Raw genomic sequence first — 22,051 nt, forward strand, 5'->3', positions numbered from 1 at the left:
TGAATACTTGCCAACGGATGCACAGGATGCAGAGATGTCAACTGATGATGAGGAAGAAAGGGAAGAAAGGCCAGCCAAAAAGCAGAAAGTAATGAGGAAAAAGAAAACTTTTAGGATTGAGGAATACCCGGATGAGGAAGAGATCCATGAGAATATTGCTCTTCAAGTTTCATCTGAGTGGACCGTAGATGACATTGAAAATGATCCTTTGCCGGCATATGAACATGAAAAGCCTCTTGCAATTAGGTCTCCATATGAGTATTTTCGTATGTTCGTTACTCCAGCCATGATAGATAACATAGTATATCAAACAAATTTGTATACAAGGCAACAAGACGTAAATAGTACTTTTTCAACAGATTCTGAAGAGATCATGAGGTTCATAGGTATTTTGTTGTTCATGGGTATTAATTCACTACCATCCCTCGAAGACTATTGGAAAGCTGGTTTTAGGAGCCAACAGGTTGCAGAGAGCATGGCGTCTAAGAGGTTTAGGTACCTTAGAAGTCATATTCATTTCAATGACAACACAAAAAAGGATAATGACAGATTCTACAAAGTAAGGCCTCTTTACACTGAACTAACTAATGCTTGCTTGAAAATTCCAGCTACACCCAAGCAATCTATTGATGAAGTCATGGTTGGTTTCAAGGGTAAAACTGCTGGAAACCTAAGGCAGTACATCAAAACAAAACCAGATAAGTGGGGTTTCAAACTTTTTTGTCGTGCAAGTCAAGATGGACTCATACATGATATACTCATGTATCAAGGCACAACAACTTTTGACACACATCCCATACAGCTGCCACAGGAAGAATGTAAACTTCCAATAAGTACAAAGATTGTTCTGGTACTTGCACAAACTATGAACAAGACAAACACATCAGCAATCTATGCTGACAATTTCTTTTCAAGTATGCCTTTGGTCAAGCTACTAAGAGATAAGTATAACTGCAGATACACTGGAACAGTACGTGACAATAGATGTGGTAAGCCACATCTGGTGCCTATCAAACAAATGGAAAAAAACAGTGTGGCCAGGGGCAATTTTTGCTTCAACAACAATGATGGTGTCCTTGTTGTACGATGGAAGGACACCAAAGTTGTGACTTTAGTGACAACTGATATTGGGGTCGAGCCCATGAGTCTTGTTGAGAGATACAACAAGGGTACAAAGAGGAAAGAGAAAATATCGTGCCCTGCAGTCATCAAGAACTATAATGCAAACATGGGAGGTATTGACAAAAGCAACATGTTGGTGCATCTCTACAAAACACCAATGAAATCAAAACGTTGGTACATGCGGCTATTTGCCTATATTATTGATCTTGCTGTTGTGAATGCATGGGTGCTTTATTGCCGTGATTCTCGAGCAATAAAGCAAAAGTGTATGCAACTGAAGTATTTCAGGAATTCTATCTCTGAAATTGCAAGGTCTAAAGGACAAAACCTTAGAGGGAGCAGCCTAAGAACAACTCCAAGACCTTCACCAACTAATTCACCATGTACTTCCAATGGTGTTGGCATAGTGAAACCTGGGAGGGGAACACGTGCAGAATTGCCTGATGACAGTGTTAGGAAAGACATGACTCTAATGCACTTTCCAATGGCAGGGCAAAGGCCGTTTACTTGCAAGTATTGCAGCACCTCGAAAAAAACGGTAACATCGTCATTCGTCTGTAGTGTATGCAAAGTAAATCTGTGCATAAAGACTGATAGAAATTGTTTCACAGACTTCCATCTTGCCAATTAGCAATATAGAATCATTGGTCTTCCAAATGAATCTCAGGAATATAGGGATTGAAACTTGCATCACTTTGCAATTTGGCATTGTTGATATTTGCTTCCTTTTTATATTTTTGTAAGTATTAAAAAATGTTTTGATAAAAGTTCCATTTATGTTTTTTATATTGTCTGTTTGTATATTAAATTTAAAAAATTGTTTTGGTGTGTTTTATTAACAATTGCAAGTTTGCAACATAGAATTTTTTAATCACTTTGTCGGGGGCGGCCTAATATTTTCGGTCTTCGGAGATTGGCAATTGCTCGAAAACTAACCATCAGAAATCAATTTATATGGGATCAGTGACCTTGTATTGAGTTACTCTATCCACCATAGGGAGTTCAGTTCGAATTTCAAATTTTCGGACCAATTGCGCGATGAAGGGTTAATGCTAAAGTGGGTAAAAATGTTGTGGAGGGAGTGGTAGGTAAATTTGGGGTGCCAGGTGTAAATGAAAATAAGTAATAATGCATATTTTATGAAAAAGAGGATAAATAAGTATACGAGGTATGATACAGCACGTAATGAAAGTAGTTTGTTAGATTATGTATTGGTGGATAAAAGGTTGATGGGGGGCTTCAGGATGTACATGATTATAGAGAGGTAACAGTTATATCAGATCATTTTTTAATTGTAGCTACAGTTAGAGTAAGAGGTAGATGGGACAAAAGGAATATGGCAACAGAAGTAAGAGAGAGGTGAAAGTGAGATATAAGAAACTATTGGCAGAAATGTGGGCTAATGGGAGGGTTGAAGAGGGATGGGATAGTTTTAAAAATGCAGTACATATTAGAATGTGGGGCAGAAGTTTGTGGTTATAGGAGGGTGGGTGCAGGAGGAAAGAGGGAGGATTGGTGGAATGATGAAGTAAAGGGTGCAATAAAAGAAAAAGGTAGCTTATGAGATGTTTTTACAAAGCAGAAGTGATATATAAGAAGGGCAGAGTATATGGAGAGTAAAAGAAAGGTGAAGAGAGTGGTGAGAGAGTGTATAAGGAGAGTAAATGATAGACTGGGAGAGGCACTGTCAAAAAATATTGCTGAAAATAAGATAGTTTTGGAGCGAGATAAACAAGTTAAGAAAACCTAGGGAACACATGGATTTGTCAGTTAAAAACAGAGTAGGGGAGTTAATTGAAGGGAAACTGGAGATATTGGGGAGATGGCGGGAATATTTTGAGGAGCTTTTAAATGTCGATGAAAGGGAGGCAGTAATTTCATGGACAGGCCAGGGAGGTATAACATCTTTTAGGAGTGAAGGAGAGCAGGATGCGAGTGTGGGGGAGGCGCACGAGGCATTACGTAGAATGAAAGGGGGTAAAGCAGTTGGAACTGACGGGATCATGACAGTATACCAGGTAAAGTGTATGGTAGGGTTATTATTGAAAGACTTAGAGGTAAGACAGATAGTAGGATTGCAGATGAGCAAGGAGGCTTTAGATCAAGTGTTTACATTGAAAGCATATATGTGAACAGTATTTAGATAAAGGTAGGAAGTTTTCATTGCATTTATGGATTTAGAAAAGGCATATGACAGTGGACAGAGGAGCAATGTGGCAGAAGTTGCAAGTGTATAGAATAGGTATAAGCTACAACTGCCTGCGAGATACCAGGTGCAATTACTGCCATGCCACAAGAAAGGACATTAGGAGGACCAGTGTCAGAAGAAAAAGGAACTTGATAGACAGGACCACCTGTTTAGAGACTTGTTCTCGGAACCAAGTAGCAGGATCTCTGAATTGGTGAACACACTCACACGTTACCCACTCAGCTACTCCTATCTCAGCCCAGCAGGTGGTATTGTGCCTTATACAAGACCACAGACCTACATCCCTGTAGCTGCCTCAGTGTCCTATTTCTCTCGAGGACAGGCACCTTACATGCCTTGCACACCTACCACCTCAAGCTGACCACATCATGAGGAGCCAGTCTATCAGCATCCTGTTGGCCAACATTAGAGGTTTCATTACTAATGTTGGAGAGCTCTCACACAGTTTTGTGAACACTCGATGTCCCGACACGATAGCTGTTGTTAAAACATTTTTGGACGACAGGACTCCAGAAAATTTTGCAAGAATTGCTGGCTACACCTCATGGATGAGAAGAGACAGGCAAGGGCAAGGAGGAGGTGTTGCTGTGTGCTTCTCTAAAAGTGTACATGCCCAACACATTATGTTGCCACCCCTACACATCTTGAAATGATGTTCTTCAAGCTATGCATAAACACTAGTACCTCTGTACTAGCATGTGCAATGTACAGACCTCAGTGGCAACATGCAGACCCCATCAACTTCCAAATGGAAAATGTGGACTCCCTTCTGCTACAACGCAACTGTCAACATGTCATAATTGTTGGTGACCTCAACCAACACCTTATACAGAGGGACTCTGATGACCTTCTTGCAGTATTTGACATGAGAAACTTTGTTGATTTCCCTACTCACATCTCTGACTCCTCCCTTGACCCAGTAGTGAGCGATCTAGCAGAAGGTATAGTCACTTGTCAACCCCTCAGCTATGTTGGATCATCTGACCACAAGGCTGTTTTTATGACACTTAAGATCCCAACAGAACGAGGTGAGGAGTCCACATGCACAACCTGGCTATGGGAAAGAGGTAATTGGCCAGCCCTTTGCTCTGAGCTTGCCACCACCAATTGGAATGCTCTTCTCCAAGGGAATGTTGACAACCAAGTGAAAGCCTTCACTGGACACATCCTTAATCTGCACCAAGAACACATTCCTCACTGGCAATATGTGACGAAGCCTACAGATTAGCCTTGGTTTAGCTTTCATTGTAGAGAGGCTGCTACTGTTCAGTACAAGGCATGGCGAAGGTATAAGAGACATCCTACCACCTATAACAGGAACTTGCAAAGGCAAGCCTGTAAGCATATGGGTGACGTTCAAAAGTGAGCCATCGCTAAATGGGAGATGGACACAAGAAGAAAGCTGGCATCAGGTAGGGTGGGCTCCAAAACCTGGTGGTCCCTGGTCAAGGACAGACAAGGTTATCTGCCTGATGAACTCATTCCACCTCTAAATCGACAGGATGGGACCACCTCTACTAGTAGTCAAGAGAAAGCGGACCTCTTTGCCGAACACTTTGCTACCAAAATGCAAGTTCCTAATCCAGCAAGGGACCCTCCTTGGCTAACTGCAAGAACTGTGTCAAAACTGTCAGTGGTGACAATAAGGCAGGAAGAGGTGCACTTCCTTCTTAAATTGCCTCACCAAGAAAAGGCTGTGGGCCCAGACAAGTTGAGCCCAAGATTGCTGAGAAGATGTGCAGACCAGCTAGCAGCACCTCTAACTCACATCTTTCAGCACTGCCTAGTACAGTGTAAATGGCCTTCTCTGTGGAAAGAAGCAAATGTAGTCCCTGTTCACAAAAAGAAGAGCAGAGCAGAAATCAGCAACTACAGACCAGTGTCACTCCTGTCAATCACTGGCAAGCTCCTTGAGACAATCTCAAGACAAATGACAGTTTTTTGACTACCACTCACTACTTTGTGACCATCAATATGGCTTCAGGAAAGGTTACTCTGTTGCTGATCTGTTATTAAACCTATCTACTAAGTGGCACCAGTCACTGGATGAATCCAAAGTCAACTGTGTGGTAGCACTGGACATTGCTGGTGCTTTCGACCAGGTGAGGCACCAGGGTCTCTTAGCAAAACTGCAAGCTCTGGGAATTGCAGGCTCTATGCTATGTCTCCTCAGTGATTACCTTCATGGTAGATCTCTAAGGGTAGTTCTCAATGGAACAGAATCAGCAAGACATCCTATTGGGGCAAGTATTCCACAAGGAAGTGTTCTGGGACCATTGTTATGGAATGTCTACTTCAATGACCTTCTTCATCTCATCCCAGAATCCCATGAATATGCAGATGACTGTACACTGACATTCACTTATCCAAGAGAAGAAATGCCAGCTGCTCTAAGCTACATCAATCACTAGCTCAGAGCTATATCAGCTTGGGGAAATAGATGGCAAGTAACATTTGCACCTGAGAAAACACAAATAATGATGATCTATAGGTGCCAAGATGGTAATGCTGGTGCAGTAGTAAAGATGAATGGGAGGGTGCTGGCACCTGGGAAAGAAGTTGATATCCTTGGGGTGAAATTTGACTCCAAACTGACCATGAAAAACCATGTTGTAAATCTTGCAAACAAGGCAGCCAGGAAGCTTATAGCACTTCGCCGTATCTCGCATCTGCTTGACAGCAGGGGCTGAAAGATTTTGTAAAAGGCACAAGTACACTCACACCTTGAGTATGCTCCACTTTCTTGGTTCGCCTGCCCCCCTTCTCATCTGCGACTGCTTGACAGAGTAGGGAACAGGGCAAGACGTCTCATCTCTCGCCTGGACCCATCCTGGATAGATCTGTCATTTCAGCAGAGCCTTAACACAGGAGGGATGTGGGTGGCCTTACTGTTATGTACAAGGCCAATATTGTAAAAGTACCACACTTGGATCCACTTCGAGGACAGCGTGAAGCAAGTTTCTATACCACAAGATGGGCAGAAAGCAGCAACTTCAATCTGGCTGTACCCTTCTCCAGAACATCACTTCATCTGAGATCATTTATTCCAAGGATGACTCAAGTCTGGAACACGTTCGTACAGCATTATGATGTCAACGAGATAAAGTCAGTTGATCAGATGAAAATGCTGGCCCACAGATGGCTCCAACTTCATCCTGTTCCCTACTTGTATGTTTCATAACAAAAATGCTTTCAAATGAGCTGATGTAGGCAACAGCTCTTAGGTTGTCAATAAAGTTAGGAATCCTTAATCTGTAAATAGCTTGTCAATAAAGCTAGGGATAGTGAGGCTAAGGTTAGTGTGTGCAGGAGAGAGGGAGACTACTTCCTGGTAAAAGTAGGTCTTAGACAGGGATGTGTAATGTTAACATGGTTGTTTAATATATTTATAGATGGGGTTGTAAAAGAAGTAAATGCTAGGGTGTTGGGGAGAGGGGTGGGATTAAATTATGGGGAATCAAATACAAAATGGGAGTTGATGATACTGTGCTTTTGGGAGATTCTAAAGAAAAGTTGCAAAGGTTAGTGGATGAGTTTTGGAGGTGTGTAAAGGTAGAAAGTTGAAAGTGAGAATACATAAGAGTAAGGTGATGAGGGTACCAAACAATGTAGATAAAGAAAAATTGGATATCACATTGGAGAGAGGGAGTATGGAAGAAGTGAATGTTTTCAGATATTTGGGAGTTGACTTGTCGGCAGATGGGTTTATGAAAGATGAGGTTAACCATAGAATTGATGAAGGAAAACAGGCGAGTGGTGTGTTGAGGTATCTGTGGAGACAAAAAATGTTATCCATGGAGGCAAAGAAGGGACTGTACGAAAGTATAGTGGTACCAACACTCTTATATGGGTGTGAAGCTTGGGATGTAAATGCTGTGGCGAGGAGGCGTCTGGAGGAAGTGGAGATGTCCTGTCTAAGGGTAACGTGTGGTGTAAATGTTATGCAGAGAATTCAGAGTGTGGCAGTTAGGTGTGGAGTTACTAAAAGTATTAGTCAGAGTGCTGAAGAGTGGTTGTTGAGGTGGTTTGGTTATTCAGAGAGAACTGATCAAAGTAGAATGACATGAAGAGTGTACAAATCTGTAGGGGAAGGAAGGCGGGGTAGGGGTCGTTCTCGAAAAGGTTGGAGGGATGGGGTAAAGGAGGTTTTGTGGGCAAGGGGCTTGGACTTCCAGCAAGTGTGTGTGAGTGTGTTTGATAGGAGTGAATGGAGATGAATGGTTTTTGGGACCTGACGAGCTGTTGGAGTGTGAGCAGGGTAATATTTTGTGAAGGAATTCAGGGAAACCAGTTAGCCAGACTTGAGTCCTGGAAATGGGAGGTGCAATGCCTGCACGTTAAAGGAGGGGTTTGGGATATTGGCAGTTTGGAGGGACTTTTAAACTGTCGTATCTGAGCACCTCTTCAAAGACAGTGATTATGTATGAGTGATGGTGGAAGTGTTGAATGATGATGAAATTATTTTTCTTTCTTTTGGGGTTTTTCTTTCTTTTTAGGTCACCCTACCTCGGTGGAAAATGGCTGACATGTTAAAAAAAAAAAAATACATTCCTATCATGTTTGTGTCAGAGTTAAGCCCAAACCAGAATCATTTATATACAGTACTGTATTTATAGGAAAGCAGTGAACATAGAGGCACTAAAGCCCAACCTAAAAGCATGCTGCATTGTTTTATTCCTTATTTCATTATTATTAATGGCTAATTCTAACCCTATGGTATTTTTTAAATTTGCAAGACTACTTTAAAATTGTATACGTATTACTCTTCATATACAATGTACTTCTCGCTATACTTGCAGTTTGTGTATCTTAACAAGCTATCGAGATGGAATCTGACACCTTTACAACCTCTCCTCCTTCCTCCTCCAACATCTGCCATGATCATGTGATTCCACATGTTTCCATTCCATTTAATCAATTCATGAGATGTTAAATGTATATCCTAAAATAAGAGAATTATATCTTGGTTAAATTAAATTATCTAGACAGTAAGTCTGTAAATGGGAATTAGCAAAAAATAAAAGGTCGGCATGAAGAAGTAAATTGTAAATATTTAGAATAAATTATTTGTAATAATGTTGGTAGATTTATCAACAATATGTTAGGTAAAAGGACACAGATGCAACTAATGTGACATTTTATTGTGGCAACCTTTTGCTCTCCAGGAGCTTTCTTAAGCCGTAACAGTTTGACGAAGCTCCTGGAGAGCAAAATGTTGCCACAATAAAATGTCGGATTAGTTGCACTTGTCTTTTTACCTAATAAATTATTTGATGAATATGCAGTGGTGTATGTTTAATGAGAGCACTAGGTAGAGAAATTCAACCTAAGATAGAAAAGAAGCACAATACTAGTGTCCCTTGCTTTATGCCACAGATGGGATCCAAACCCATGAAAGTTGTACTAGGCTCACTCAAGCCATCAACACACAATTCTCCATAATAAGAACTTCAATAAATTTTGCAAGCTGCACCTAACACACAACACGTGTACACTACACATGGAATTACTGATAAAGATAAGCCATCACATAATAGCAAATTAGCATGAAGCCAATCTGCATAAAGCAAGGGATCCCTGGATGCAGTTATAACCAATGTATAGGTATACCAGGAAAGAAGAGTGAGAAATCACCAGAGAAAAATTCAACTCAGGTTAAAGAGAGATCTGTATATTTTGGCCCTAGAGGCTGTTAAACAGGATCTCTGACTGAGGTCAAAATATACAGAACTCTATTACCTACATTTTATTATTCTGTCCAAGTGGTTTCTCACTTTTCTTTGATCAGTGTCAATGACACTTCAACCAAAGTATACGAGGAGAGTCACAGGAGGAGCCAATATGCAATAGGTACATACACAGCAACAGGCTCCTTGAACTTGCCACATTGTTGGATCTGGAACATGAGATCGCCACCATTCACATATTCCATCACAAAGTATAACCGATCCTGCAACACACAAACATCACATAAAGACGTCGTATCACAATGAGCAACTCTGTTAACTACTAATCATTAACTGTAGCAAAATTGCTTAAAAAAACTTGAAATAAATCTAATAATTAGAGGAGATTGAAGGCCACTAGATTTTAAGAGAAGCAGTATAATCACTGTTTAGTCTGCTAGACCAATAACAATATATAGTGGGCCAGTTGTGGAATCCATTGTGCCTACTTCAAAGATTAAGGAAATGTGTGCAGAGTGGGTTGAACTGCAAACCTTTATAGATGAAAATCACCCTGACACAGCTGTTGCAAGCCGTGCTTGTGACTATTTCAATGACAATGTTATGGCCCATTTTAGGAAAGTCTTGAAGGAACGGGAGGTACAGAGCTCTATGGACAGATTTGTTGTGCGACAGAGGTCCAGTGACTCTCAAGCTGGTCCTAGTGGCATTAAAAGAAGAAGGGAAGTAACCCCAGAAAAGGACTTGCTACCTCAAGTCCTAATGGAAGGGGATTCCCCTTCTAAACAGTAAGAAGATAATGCTCTCCCCTCCTCCCATCCCATCAATCATCACCAGATCTTCAATAAAAGTAAGTGTCATGTAATTGTGCATGCCTTTTTCAGTTTGTGTGTATTAAAATTAACATTTCATGTGGTAAAAAAAAATTTTTTTCATACTTTTGGGCGTCTTGCACGGATTAATTTTATTTCCATTATTTCTATAGTGGTTGGTAGACAACATGCCTTCTAACCAATATAAGGTAATATGGTAGAGATAAATGTTGTAAAATACCGACATGATGGAAAAATTGGTACAAATGTGGTATAATATGATCCTTTATTGATTGTTTCACCCACACAGTAGGTTTTATCATTTTACAAACAGATCTGTTTGAGACTTGATAAAACCCACTTGTCGAAATTTTTTCAATAAAAAATCGCATTATACTTCATTTGTGCATATTTTTTCATAGGGTAGTACACAGACACTTATCGCAGAGCAAGCTTTTATTCGAATTATCTAATGCTTGATCTGCTTAAAGTGTCTTGGTAAGAAATATATTATTAGTGAACCAGGACAATTACACATCTATCTTCAACACAAAACATACTAGAAAGACACTTTTCATGTAAAATCATTATAGACTGTTTCACTCTGAGTAGAGTTTTATCAAATATATAATAAAAGTTTTCTTTGTGTTAAATAGGCCAGCTAACATTTTACTTTTACTTTTATACAAGACAGAAATAGACTGGACTATGTAGTCATTAGTTTTATTATTATAGGTCTCCTGGAGGGGGTGAACTCTATTGTCTAGAATGTTTGTTCCAGCCTAGAATGCTCATATCAGGAGTGGTGGTGGTACGATGACCTACCACAGTCTGGAAGCAGGAGTGGTGGTGGTGGTATCACGACCTACCATAGTCTGGAAGCAGGAGTGGTGGTGGTGGTATCATGACCTACCATAGTCTGGAAGCAGGAGTGGAGCTGAACAAGGAAGGGAGGCTTGCTAGCTAGGGCGAGGACTCTCTTCTCTATCATGGTACACTCTACATCATCATCCTGAATTATGATGTCCTTCTTCAGGATCTTGATGGCATAAAGATCATCTGTTCCCTGTTTAAGAGAAAATGTGAACATATACATAGAAATATTTTGACATAACTACATGTGTGGACACACACATACGTGTGTGCAAATACACACACACGCAAAAAAAAAAAAGGTTCGTGCACTGTGAACAAGAGTAATCTAGTCTATGTTTGCACACTGTCAACATGGAGAGCAATTCTCCTTGAGGCAATAATTCTCTTACATCTAATCCTGCTTTGTTTGTGCCACACAGGCTGTCTTCCATCAATTTAAAGTGATTCAACAAAAGAGAAACATTCACCATCATTTCCTTAATAGATGTCTTGCCAAAACTGTATATACATTAGTATGAAAATGACCTTCCCAACTGTAACATCTCCATCCATCCTTCCAAGTGCAGGCACTGTACCTCCTACCTCCAGGACTCAAGTCCAGGTAACCAGTTTCCTCCAAGTCCCTGTAAGTTACTTTGCTCATGTGCCAACAACACAGCCAATCCCTGAAGTACTTGCCTCCACTCACCCCGATCAAACACACTCGCATATATCTGCTGGATGCTCAAGTCTCTACCACTTAAAACTTTCATACTTTTCCTTCAACACTTACTGGGATGACTCCCCCTCCTTTCCACACTGGATTTGTACACCCACTTGGTCATTTTATACTGCTCCATCCTCTCTGAATTTCTAATTCACCTCAATTCCACCATCACATGCTATCTTTTAATTTCTATGCAACAAATTCTTTGAATAACATTTGCTCTCTGACTTCAAATTGCTACTCATCTTTCCATAGTGGTGTAATTAGGGAACCAAAATACCTATATCTACAGTAAGATTTATTTTTCATTTTCTTCCTCTAACTTGGTCTCTTTGGTCTACATACTTCAAACTTTCAACACTGGTGAATCTAACCTAGAGAAGATTGGGATTATTAATGACCTGTGTAAGTGCCAATTTGCCAATTTTATTTAAACTTGAATCCAGATCTAAAACTCTATAAAAAAAAAAAACGCATACAGTTTCATCAATTTTTTTCATTTTGTTCAGTTGGGTCAAATTCCAGCTCTTGTACCTCTCCAAAGTGCTGACTAACACAGCCTGTACACCCTTTAAGGGTGTTAAACTACAGAACCTATGTTTTTTTAGAGCATGTTGAGCTCAAGATCCTGGGCCTCTTGATGGTGTGTCTTTCCAGTTCCTAGTTACTGAAACTGAAGTACGTACCAATATGACTCAGCATTTAGTGAGCCGTTAATCAGACTAAGGGATGACAATCTAAATTGAATTTTTATAACCGAGACTCAAAATTTGGTTAATTCAAGAATTACTGATATAATCCTAACACCACAGGACTCTGAAGAAGCAATAAATGATATTCTCATGCCCTCCGCCCCATGCTCAGACTTGTGGAACACTGTGTTCATCAAGAACCACAAGAAACCTCTTTCATTTGCCTTAAACATTCTATAGACAGGGAACACAGACACAGGGGTCATCCCAGTCACTAAAAACAACAAATATAGCCTCACTCCACAAAGGTGGCAGTAAAGCAATTGCAAAGAATTACAGACTGATAGCACTAATGTTCCATATCATAAAAATCTTTGAAGGGGTTCTAAGAAGCAAGACTGCCAACCACTTGGATACCCAACAATTGCACAACTAAGGATAGCATGTGTTTAGAGGTCACTCCTGCTTCTCACAACTACTGGACAACTGGAGTTTACCTGGAGAGAATTCCGGGGGTCAACGCCCCCGCGGCCCAGTCTGTGACCAGGCCTCCTGGTGGATCAGAGCCTGATCAACCAGACTGTTACTGCTGGCTGCACACAAACCAACGTACGAGCCACAGCCCGGCTGGTCAGGAACCGACTTTAGGTGCTTGTCCAGTGCCAGCTTGAAGACTGCCAGGGGTTTGTTGGTAATCCCCCTTATGTATGCTGGGAGGCAGTTGAACAGTCTCGGACCCCTGACACTTATTGTATGGTCTCTTAACGTGCTAGTGACACCCCTGCTTTTCATTGGGGGGATGGTGCATCGTCTGCCAAGTCTTTTGCTTTCGTAGTGAGTGATTTTCGTGTGCAAGTTCGGTACTAGTCCCTCTAGGATTTTCCAGGTGTATATAATCATGTATCTCTCCCGCCTGCATTCCAGGGAATACAGGTTTAGGAACCTCAAGCGCTCCCAGTAATTGAGGTGTTTTATCTCCGTTATGCGCGCTGTGAAGGTTCTCTGTACATTTTCTAGGTCAGCAATTTCACCTGCCTTGAAAGGTGCTGTTAGTGTGCAGCAATATTCCAGCCTAGATAGAACAAGTGACCTGAAGAGTGTCATCATGGGCTTGGCCTCCCTAGTTTTGAAGGTTCTCATTATCCATCCTGTCATTTTTCTAGCAGATGCGATTGATACAATGTTATGGTCCTTGAAGGTGAGATCCTCCGACATGATCACTCCCAGGTCTTTGACGTTGGTGTTTCGCTCTATTTTGTGGCCAGAATTTGTTTTGTACTCTGATGAAGATTTAATTTCCTCATGTTTACCATATCTGAGTAATTGAAATTTCTCATCGTTAAACTTCATATTGTTTTCTGCAGCCCACTGAAAGATTTGGTTGATGTCCACCTGGAGCCTTGCAGTGTCTGCAATGGAAGACACTGTCATGCAGATTCGGGTGTCATCTGCAAAGGAAGACACGGTGCTGTGACTGACATCCTTGTCTATGTCAGATATGAGGATGAGGAACAAGATGGGAGTGAGTACTGTGCATTGTGGAACAGAGCTTTTCACCGTAGCTGCCTCGGACTTTACTCTGTTGACTACTACTTTCTGTGTTCTGTTAGTGAGGAAATTATAGATACATCGACCGACTTTTCCTGTTATTCCTTTAGCACGCATTTTGTGCGCTATTACGCCATGGTCACACTTGTCGTAGGCTTTTGCAAAGTCTCTATATATTACATCTGCAGTCTTCTAGTGCATCTAGGACCTTGTCGTAGTGATCCAATAGTTGAGACAGACAGGAGCGACCTGTTCTAAACCCATGTTGCCCTGGGTTGTGTAACTGATGGGTTTCTAGATGGGTGGTGATCTTGCTTCTTAGGACCCTTTCAAAGATGCAAGAGCATGACATGGTCTTGGATGCACTGGAGGACAATCAAAATGCAGATGTAATATACACAGACTCTGCAAAAGCCTTCAACAAGTGTGATCATCTGTTTTTCCTTTATCACAAAATATGTGATAACAAAAAAAAGGCACAATACCGTGACTGGAACGATACACAGATAACCCGCACATAAAAGAGAGAAGCTTACGACGACGATAGATGGTTCTATAGCTTCCTAACAAATAGAACACAAAGTGATAGTAAGCAGTAAAGTCAGAGGCAGTTACAGTGAAAAGCTCCGTTTCACAAAGTACAGCACTCGCTCCCATACTGTTAATCATCCTCATGTCTGACAGAGATTTAAGCCAAAGCACCTTGTCCTCCTTTGCTGATGATACTAGAATTTGCATGATTGTCATCCATTGAGGAAATTGTAAATCTCCAGGCGGACATTAACCCTTTGAGGGTTTTGGCCATACTAGTACTGCTTATGACCCAGGGTTTTTGACGTACTAGTACGCCTAAATTCTAGCGCCCTCAAATCTAGTGGGAGAAAGCTGGTAGGCCTACATATGAAAGAATGGGTCTATGTGGTCAGTGTGCACAGTATAAAAAAAAATCCTGCAGCACACAGTGCATAATGAGAAAAAAAACTGACCGTTTTTTTGGAATAAAACAGTGACTTTGCACTGTATTTTCGTATGGTATTTATTGTTGTATTCTAGTTTTCTTGGTCTCATTTTATAGAATGGAAGACATATTACAGAAATTGTGATGATTTTGACTGGTTTTGCAATGAAAAGTAGCTTGAAATTGAGCTCAAAATAGCAGAAATGTTCAATTTTTACCAAAGTTCAAAAGTAAACAAATCATGCCAAGCGTCCAATACACATCAACTGGCGAGTCTAATATTCTTTCGCAAGTACGCCATTGTTATTTATACCATTTTTTACACTAATGCAGTAGTCTGCATAACAGTAAATCTTCTATTTTTTGAGAATAAAAATTCAAAGTGGAAAGCAAAAGAATGTAAGAGGGGCCTTGAGACGTGACTAATGAACAGAGGAAATGTCATTTTAGTGTCAGGAATGTCTTTCTTGTATATTCTGGACCCTATTCGGAAATTGGCATTTTTTGAAATTTGTGTGAAATTGGTAAAATTGCTAAATTCTGACCACTGTACTGGATAGTTGAAATTGATAAATGGGTGGTTTCTTGCACTCATTCGATAGAAAAAAATTGAGTTCTAGCGAAATATTTATGTTTTTTTTGTCGACTAGTACAGTGGAATTGGCCGAAAATGGGGCAAGATCGCCGATGCGTAAACATCGCCGAGACCGCTAACTTCGCGAGAGCATAATTCCGTAAGTTTTCCATCAAATTTCAAACTTTTGGTGTCGTTATGATCGGGAAAAGATTCTCTATCTTTTCATAAGAGAAAATTATTTTTTTTTAAATTTGGCCGACCCTGAGAATGAGTCTCAGAGAGGGCCTGTTGACCCTCAAAGGGTTAACCAAGTCTCAGAAAACATGAAGTTCAATGAAGACAAATTTTGAATACTCTGGTATGGAAAACTCGAGGAAATAAAAACTGGATCGAAGTATAAAACAAAGTCTAATCACACAATAGAGCGAAAAACTAACGTGAAAAACCTGGGAATGATAATGTCAGAGAAACTCACTTTCAAAAATTACACCAATGTCTTTACTACATCTGCTAGGAAAATAATACGATGGATAATGAGAACCTTCAAAACTAGGGAGGCCAAACCAATGATGATTCTCTTCAAATTGTTTCTCTCTAGGCTGGAATATTGCTGTACACTAACAGTGCCTTTCAAGGCAGGCAAACTTAGACCTGGAGAATATACAGAGAACTTTCACTACATGTATAAGTACAATAAAACACCTAAATTACTGGGAATGGTTGAAGTCCCTTGACCTGTACTAACTGGAATGCAGGTGAGAAAGATACACGATAATATGCACTTGAAAAATTCCATAGCTTGATTGCTAGCAAAACAGCTCATACACTAAGGTTAATAGTTTGATCCCCGGTACAGGTGGAAACATTAAGACACGTTTCTTTAAGGCACCTGCTGTCCATATTCACCTAACAGTAAAACAGGTACCTGGGTGTTAGTCAACTGGTGTGGGTCGCATCTTGGGGACAAAACTGGCATAATTTGCCCAAAATGCTCTGCATAACAAGGAGCTTTCTACAAAAAAAGTATGTCACTGATGTCAGCTATGCCTGTATACCTTGTATATGTACCTGTAGAGATAAAGATTAGTATTATTAGTGTGGAAAATTTTATAGGGGTGATTACCTTTCTGTACCTCAACATTATATACTTACAAGTAATCTCATTGGGAGACAACCCTATATTGTTTACCGTAGTCACCCCGTGTAGATATGTGAGAAAACTTCACCACCTCTGGTCGCTGGAGGCGGGCCTTCAACCTCACAATCTTATCCATATCTATCCGAGACCAGTATAGATTGGATAGCACCCACAAGTACGGCGCTACTAATGAATTGTGGACTGTATAGATTATATTAGTGTAACTGAATGAAGGGGGGGGTAGGTTGCACATGGATATATCCATCAAAGAAAAACATTTGTATATAATCCCACCACTTACCAGATATTCTCTGGGGGTCACTTGATGTAGCTGGATCACCCATAACCTATCCAATTACAACATACCTAACTGGCCAGTATCAGTCTGCTATAACTAGAAGGGTCACTTAACTGTGGGTGATTGATACTCCTTATTTCCTCCATTCACCATCTCATTTCGATGTCCTGCTACACCGACACGGTTCTCATTCCAGCAGGGCGAGGTATCCGTTGGTTTGTCCTGGTTTAGAAGTCGTGACTCAATGAACTTCACTTTCCTCGTGACGGGAACAACGTGGTCTAGCGTGTTCACTCGAAGCAAGGCGACTTATTTCACTTCACGCATTCTATTAACTTAGCGTTATCATCATTAATTACATTACAATTCACAAGACGATTTAATGTCTCATAATTATTATACACATTAGAGATCACTCCATTAAGATCTGAGACAGATGAGTGATGATTAAACCAAGGGTAATTTTCCCCGGGACACAGTCCATGGCGACGCGCCAGTCACCCGGTCCTACCCTTATTCACTCATTTTACAACTATTACGGTGATCCCATAAATCACGTTCCCTCACTCTCCACCAGAACAGTTACGACACTTCCTATTATGAAATGAGGCCTATATTAATCCTTAGGCCGCCGTGAACGCCAATTTCCTGGTTCCATGCTTTCCCAGCCTCCTCACTACATTCAAAACACTCCCGCCACCTCGTGCCCCAGTTCGACATATACCCCCCGCGCACATCTGCACAGGCGCAGCGGGAACCCAGTTGGTTCCATTCAAAATACAAATACATTTTGACCCAAATTAACACATTAAACACTTATTAGGCACTATAGCTTCGGAAATTAAATAATTTCCACACTGCAGCCGGGCGGAAGTCGTCGTTAGACGACTTAAATTGCATTTTCCTCCAGGAGACGATTCCAGCCCTCTCTAGATTGCGCTGCTGTTTTCCTAGTGGGTCTTACTACAATTTCTTCTTGCATTACTCAGTCAGTGTCTTCAATATCACTCGTGTCACTTTCCTTTAGATTTCCATCTGCACTGGATTGAACACCACTTAATTCTAAGGGAATTAATTTATTAATGGTACGCAAACTTTCCTGACCACGACACAACACTTTGACGTTTCTGACAACACCTTGTGCATCTGGGTATAATGTAACTACCTTGCCCAGAGGCCACAATGTTCGATGTTGTTCAGTATCAATTAACACAATGTCACCTGGTTGAATGTTCTGTCGGTTTACTGCCTCTGGCGCACCATAAAAGTGTTCACGTAGTGTAAGAAGATATTCTTTATGCCACACATCGGACCAATGAGTAATTACCTCATTTAACATCTTGAACTTATCGCTCAACACGGTCACGTTATTGTAATCCTCATCACTTCCCTCAGGATTATCTTTATAGATAGGTGCAGCTTCTAACCTTCGTCCGCATATTAGGTGAGAGGGAGTCAGGATCTCCGCGTCAGGGGTGTCGCTCATGTATGACAGAGGGCGATTGTTTACCCAATTCTCTGCCTCCACCAACACTGCACGGAATTCCTCCAAATTAATTCTCTTCCTGTGTAGCACCTTACGAAGACATCTTTTCACTGTACCTATCATTCTTTCGTACAGTCCTCCCTGCCAAGGGGCTCTGGGAGTAATAAATTTCCAGACACACCCTCGCTGGGTCAACAAAGACTGTACATCATCACTTTTATTTAATTCCATCAAGTGTCGAGCACCCGCTACAAAATTGGTGGCATTATCTGAGATCATCAATCTTGGACAGGATTTCCTAGCTGCAAATTTTCGGAACAGCTGTATGAACTGTTCTGCAGACAAGTCCTGAGCCACTTCTAGATGAACAGCCCTAGTAGCTGTACAAGTAAATAGACATACATACACCTTCAAGGGAACACCATCTGGAGTACCTGTTAAAATGATTGGCCCACTATAGCCCACTCCGGTCACATCAAATGGTTTTACCAACTGTACGCGTTCCTTGGGCAATGGTGGAGGACCTGGGTACATGTAGGTTCTGGCATCCACCCGGCGACATATTACACACGACTTGATAACCCTTTTTACACTTTGCCGTCCTTGTGGAATCCAGAAGGTTTCCCGAATACAGTTTAAGGTATCCTGTACCCCACCGTGCATCATGTTATTATGGGCATTAAAGACAATCAAGGTTGTCAGGTGATGAGTTTTGGGCAGCGAGACAGGGTGCTTAGCATATTCCCCCAATTCAGCATTTTGTAACCTGCCTCTGCACCTAATTACATCATCCTCTAAATACAGCCCCAGCTTTTCTATTATTGAGCCTTTCACAATTTTTCCGTCCATCATTAATTTAATCTCATCCCTGTAGGTTTCTTCTTCTACCCTCTGTAGCCAGTATTTCAGGGGATGGGGAAAATTATATGAGATATTCATCTTACTTATAAATTTAAACACTAACCTTGTCATGCTAATCAGCTTGGGTAAGGAAGAATACCTATTAATGTCAATGGCTAAGGAGGGACTACTGACTGGAGCGGTGCTCACCGCAATTTCGACTTCAATATTGGCTCTTTGTTGACTTCAATACTGGCTCTTTGTTGACTTCAATACTGGCTCTTTGTTGACTTCAATACTGGCTCTTTGTTGACTTCAATACTGGTTCTTGTTGACTTCAATACTGGTTCTTGTTGACTTCAATACTGGTTCTTGTTGACTTCAATACTGGTTCTTGTTGACTTCAATACTGGTTCTTGTTGACTTCAATACTGGTTCTTGTTGACTTCAATACTGGTTCTTGTTGACTTCAATACTGGTTCTTGTTGACTTCAATACTGGTTCTTGTTGACTTCAATACTGGTTCTTGTTGACTTCAATACTGGTTCTTGTTGATTTCAATACTGGTTCTTGTTGACTTCAATACTGGTTCTTGTTGACTTCAATACTGGTTCTTGTTGACTTCAATACTGGTTCTTGTTGACTTCAATACTGGTTCTTGTTGACTTCAATACTGGTTCTTGTTGACTTCAATACTGGTTCTTGTTGACTTCAATACTGGTTCTTGTTGACTTCAATACTGGTTCTTGTTGACTTCAATACTGGTTCTTGTTGACTTCAATACTGGTTCTTGTTGACTTCAATACTGGTTCTTGTTGACTTCAATACTGGTTCTTGTTGACTTCAATACTGGTTCTTTGTTGACTTCAATACTAGCTGTTCGTGTGTTGGTCACTGCATAATCCGAGAGAAACATTTCATATAGTGTAACACCAGTCTGAGACTCCTGTACCTCAGTACACATGAGAGGTGGAGTAACGGCACCTTAAAGCCTTCAAGAGGTAAAGAACTTGTAACCAAATCCACCTTCAGAGATCCAGGAACTAGTACTTAACTCTCCCAAGAGAACTGGAATATACCTGGTGGGTGTTTTGCGGGTCAGTGCCCCCGCCAGGCCTCGTGGTGGATCAGGGCTTGATCAACGAGGCTGTTACTGCTGGTCACATGCAAACTGATGTACGAACCACAACCCAGCTGGTCAGGTACTGACTTAGGTGCTTGTCCAGCTCCCTCTTGAAGACAGACAGAAGTCTATTGGTATTATGTATGCTGGGAGGCACTTGAAGTTTTGGACTCCTGAGTCTTATTGTGTTCTCTCCTAGCATACTTGTGGCGCCACTGTTTTTTGCTGGAACGATGTTGCATCGTCTACCTAGTCTTTATAATAATAATAATTTTATTTACTACAAGTACATGTACATGGTATACTGGCCTAGCTGACATCAGTGACATACTACTATATAGAAAGCCGCTTGTTATGCTCAGCATTTCGGGCAAATTTGGTCCTTGTCCCAGGATGCGACCCACACCAGTCGACTAACACCCAGGTACCCATTTTACTGATGGGGAACATAGACAACCAGTGGAAAGAAACATGCCCAATGTTTCTACTCTGGCTGGGAATTGAACCCAGGCCCTTGACGTGTGAAGCAAGAGTGTTGGCCACCAGAGTGATTTCTATGTGCAAATTTGGGACTAGTCCATCTATAATACTAATTGTGGAAATTATTTAATTTCTGAAGCTATAGTGCCTAATAAGTGTTTAATGTGTTGATTTGGGTCAAAATGTATTTGTATTTTGAATGGAACCAACTGGGTTCCCGCTGCGCCTGTGCAGATGTGCGGGGGGGGGGGGGGGTATATGTCGAACTGGGGCACGAGGTGGCGGGAGTGTTTTGAATGTAGTGAGGAGGCTGGGAAAGCATGGAACCAGGAAATTGGCATTCACGGCGGCCTAAGGATTAATATAGGCCTCATTTCATAATAGGAAGTGTCGTAACTGTTCCTGGTGGAGAGTGAGGGAACGTGATTTACGGGATCACCGTAATAGTGGTAAAATGAGTGAATAAGGGTAGGACCGGGTGACTGGCGCGTCGCCATGGACTGTGTCCCGGGGAAAATTACCCTTGGTTTAATCATCACTCATCTGTCTCAGATCTTAATGGAGTGATCTCTAATGTGTATAATAATTATGAGACATTAAATCGTCTTGTGAATTGTAATGTAATTAATGATGATAACGCTAAGTTAAGAGAATGCATGAAGTGAAATAAGTCGCCTTGCTTCGAGTGAACATGTTAGACCACGTTGTTCCCGTCACGAGGAAAGTGAAGTTCATTGAGTCATGACTTCTAAACCAGGACAAACCAACGGATACCTCACCCTGCTGGAATGAGAACCATGTCGGTGTAGAAGGACATCGAAAATGAGATGGTGAATGGAGGAAATAAGGAGTATCAATCACCCACAGTTAAGTAACCCTTCTAGTTATAGCAGACTGATACTGGCCAGTTAGGTATGTTGTAATTGGATAGGTTATGGGTGATCCAGCTACATCAAGTGACCCCCAGAGAATATCTGGTAAGTGGTGGGATTATATACAAATGTTTTTCTTTGATGGATATATCCATGTGTAACCTAACCCCCCCCCCCTTCATTCAGTTACACTAATATAATCTATACAGTCCACAATTAATTAGTAGCGCCGTACTTGCGGGTGCTATCCAATCTATACTGGTCTCGGATAGATATGGATAAATTTTGAGGTCGAAGGCCCACCTCCAGCGACCAGAGGTGGTGAAGTTTTCTTGCATATCTACACAGGGTGACTACGGTAAACAATATAGAGTTGTCTCCCAATGAGATTACTTGTATGTATATAATGTTGAGGTACAGAAAGGTAATCACCCCTATAAAATTTTCCACATCTGCCTGTTGGTCCTTCCTGGACCGGATGCAATCAGTGAAAAATTCATTGAATTAATTATTTAATAATTAAGTGACTGATTGAAGAAAGTGGGTATAGGGTACACAAATTTAATCGGTCGTGTGGTGGATGATAATTAGCCCAATTAATTACTAGCACATGGGTGGCTAGGATTT

The 22,051-nt window shown here is 41.1% G+C and overlaps 1 protein-coding gene across 4 annotated transcripts in view; it reads right to left on the reverse strand.

Annotated features, from left to right (window-relative positions):
* Pkc53E (Protein C kinase 53E) overlaps window positions 1-22,051 on the reverse strand; it is a 668,331-nt gene that overhangs the window by 135,851 nt on the left and 510,429 nt on the right. For all 4 annotated transcript variants that reach the window (XM_070100587.1, XM_070100586.1, XM_070100584.1 and 1 more), the window contains exons 9-10: window positions 10,744-10,896; window positions 9,190-9,281 (exon numbers count right to left, since the gene is read on the reverse strand). In XM_070100587.1, coding sequence (XP_069956688.1) covers window positions 9,190-9,281; window positions 10,744-10,896 — 245 coding nt within the window. The remainder of the gene's footprint in view (window positions 1-9,189; window positions 9,282-10,743; window positions 10,897-22,051) is intronic.

Source organism: Cherax quadricarinatus, chromosome 73, assembly GCF_038502225.1.
Source record: "Cherax quadricarinatus isolate ZL_2023a chromosome 73, ASM3850222v1, whole genome shotgun sequence".
NCBI classification, from domain to species: Eukaryota; Metazoa; Arthropoda; class Malacostraca; order Decapoda; family Parastacidae; genus Cherax; species Cherax quadricarinatus.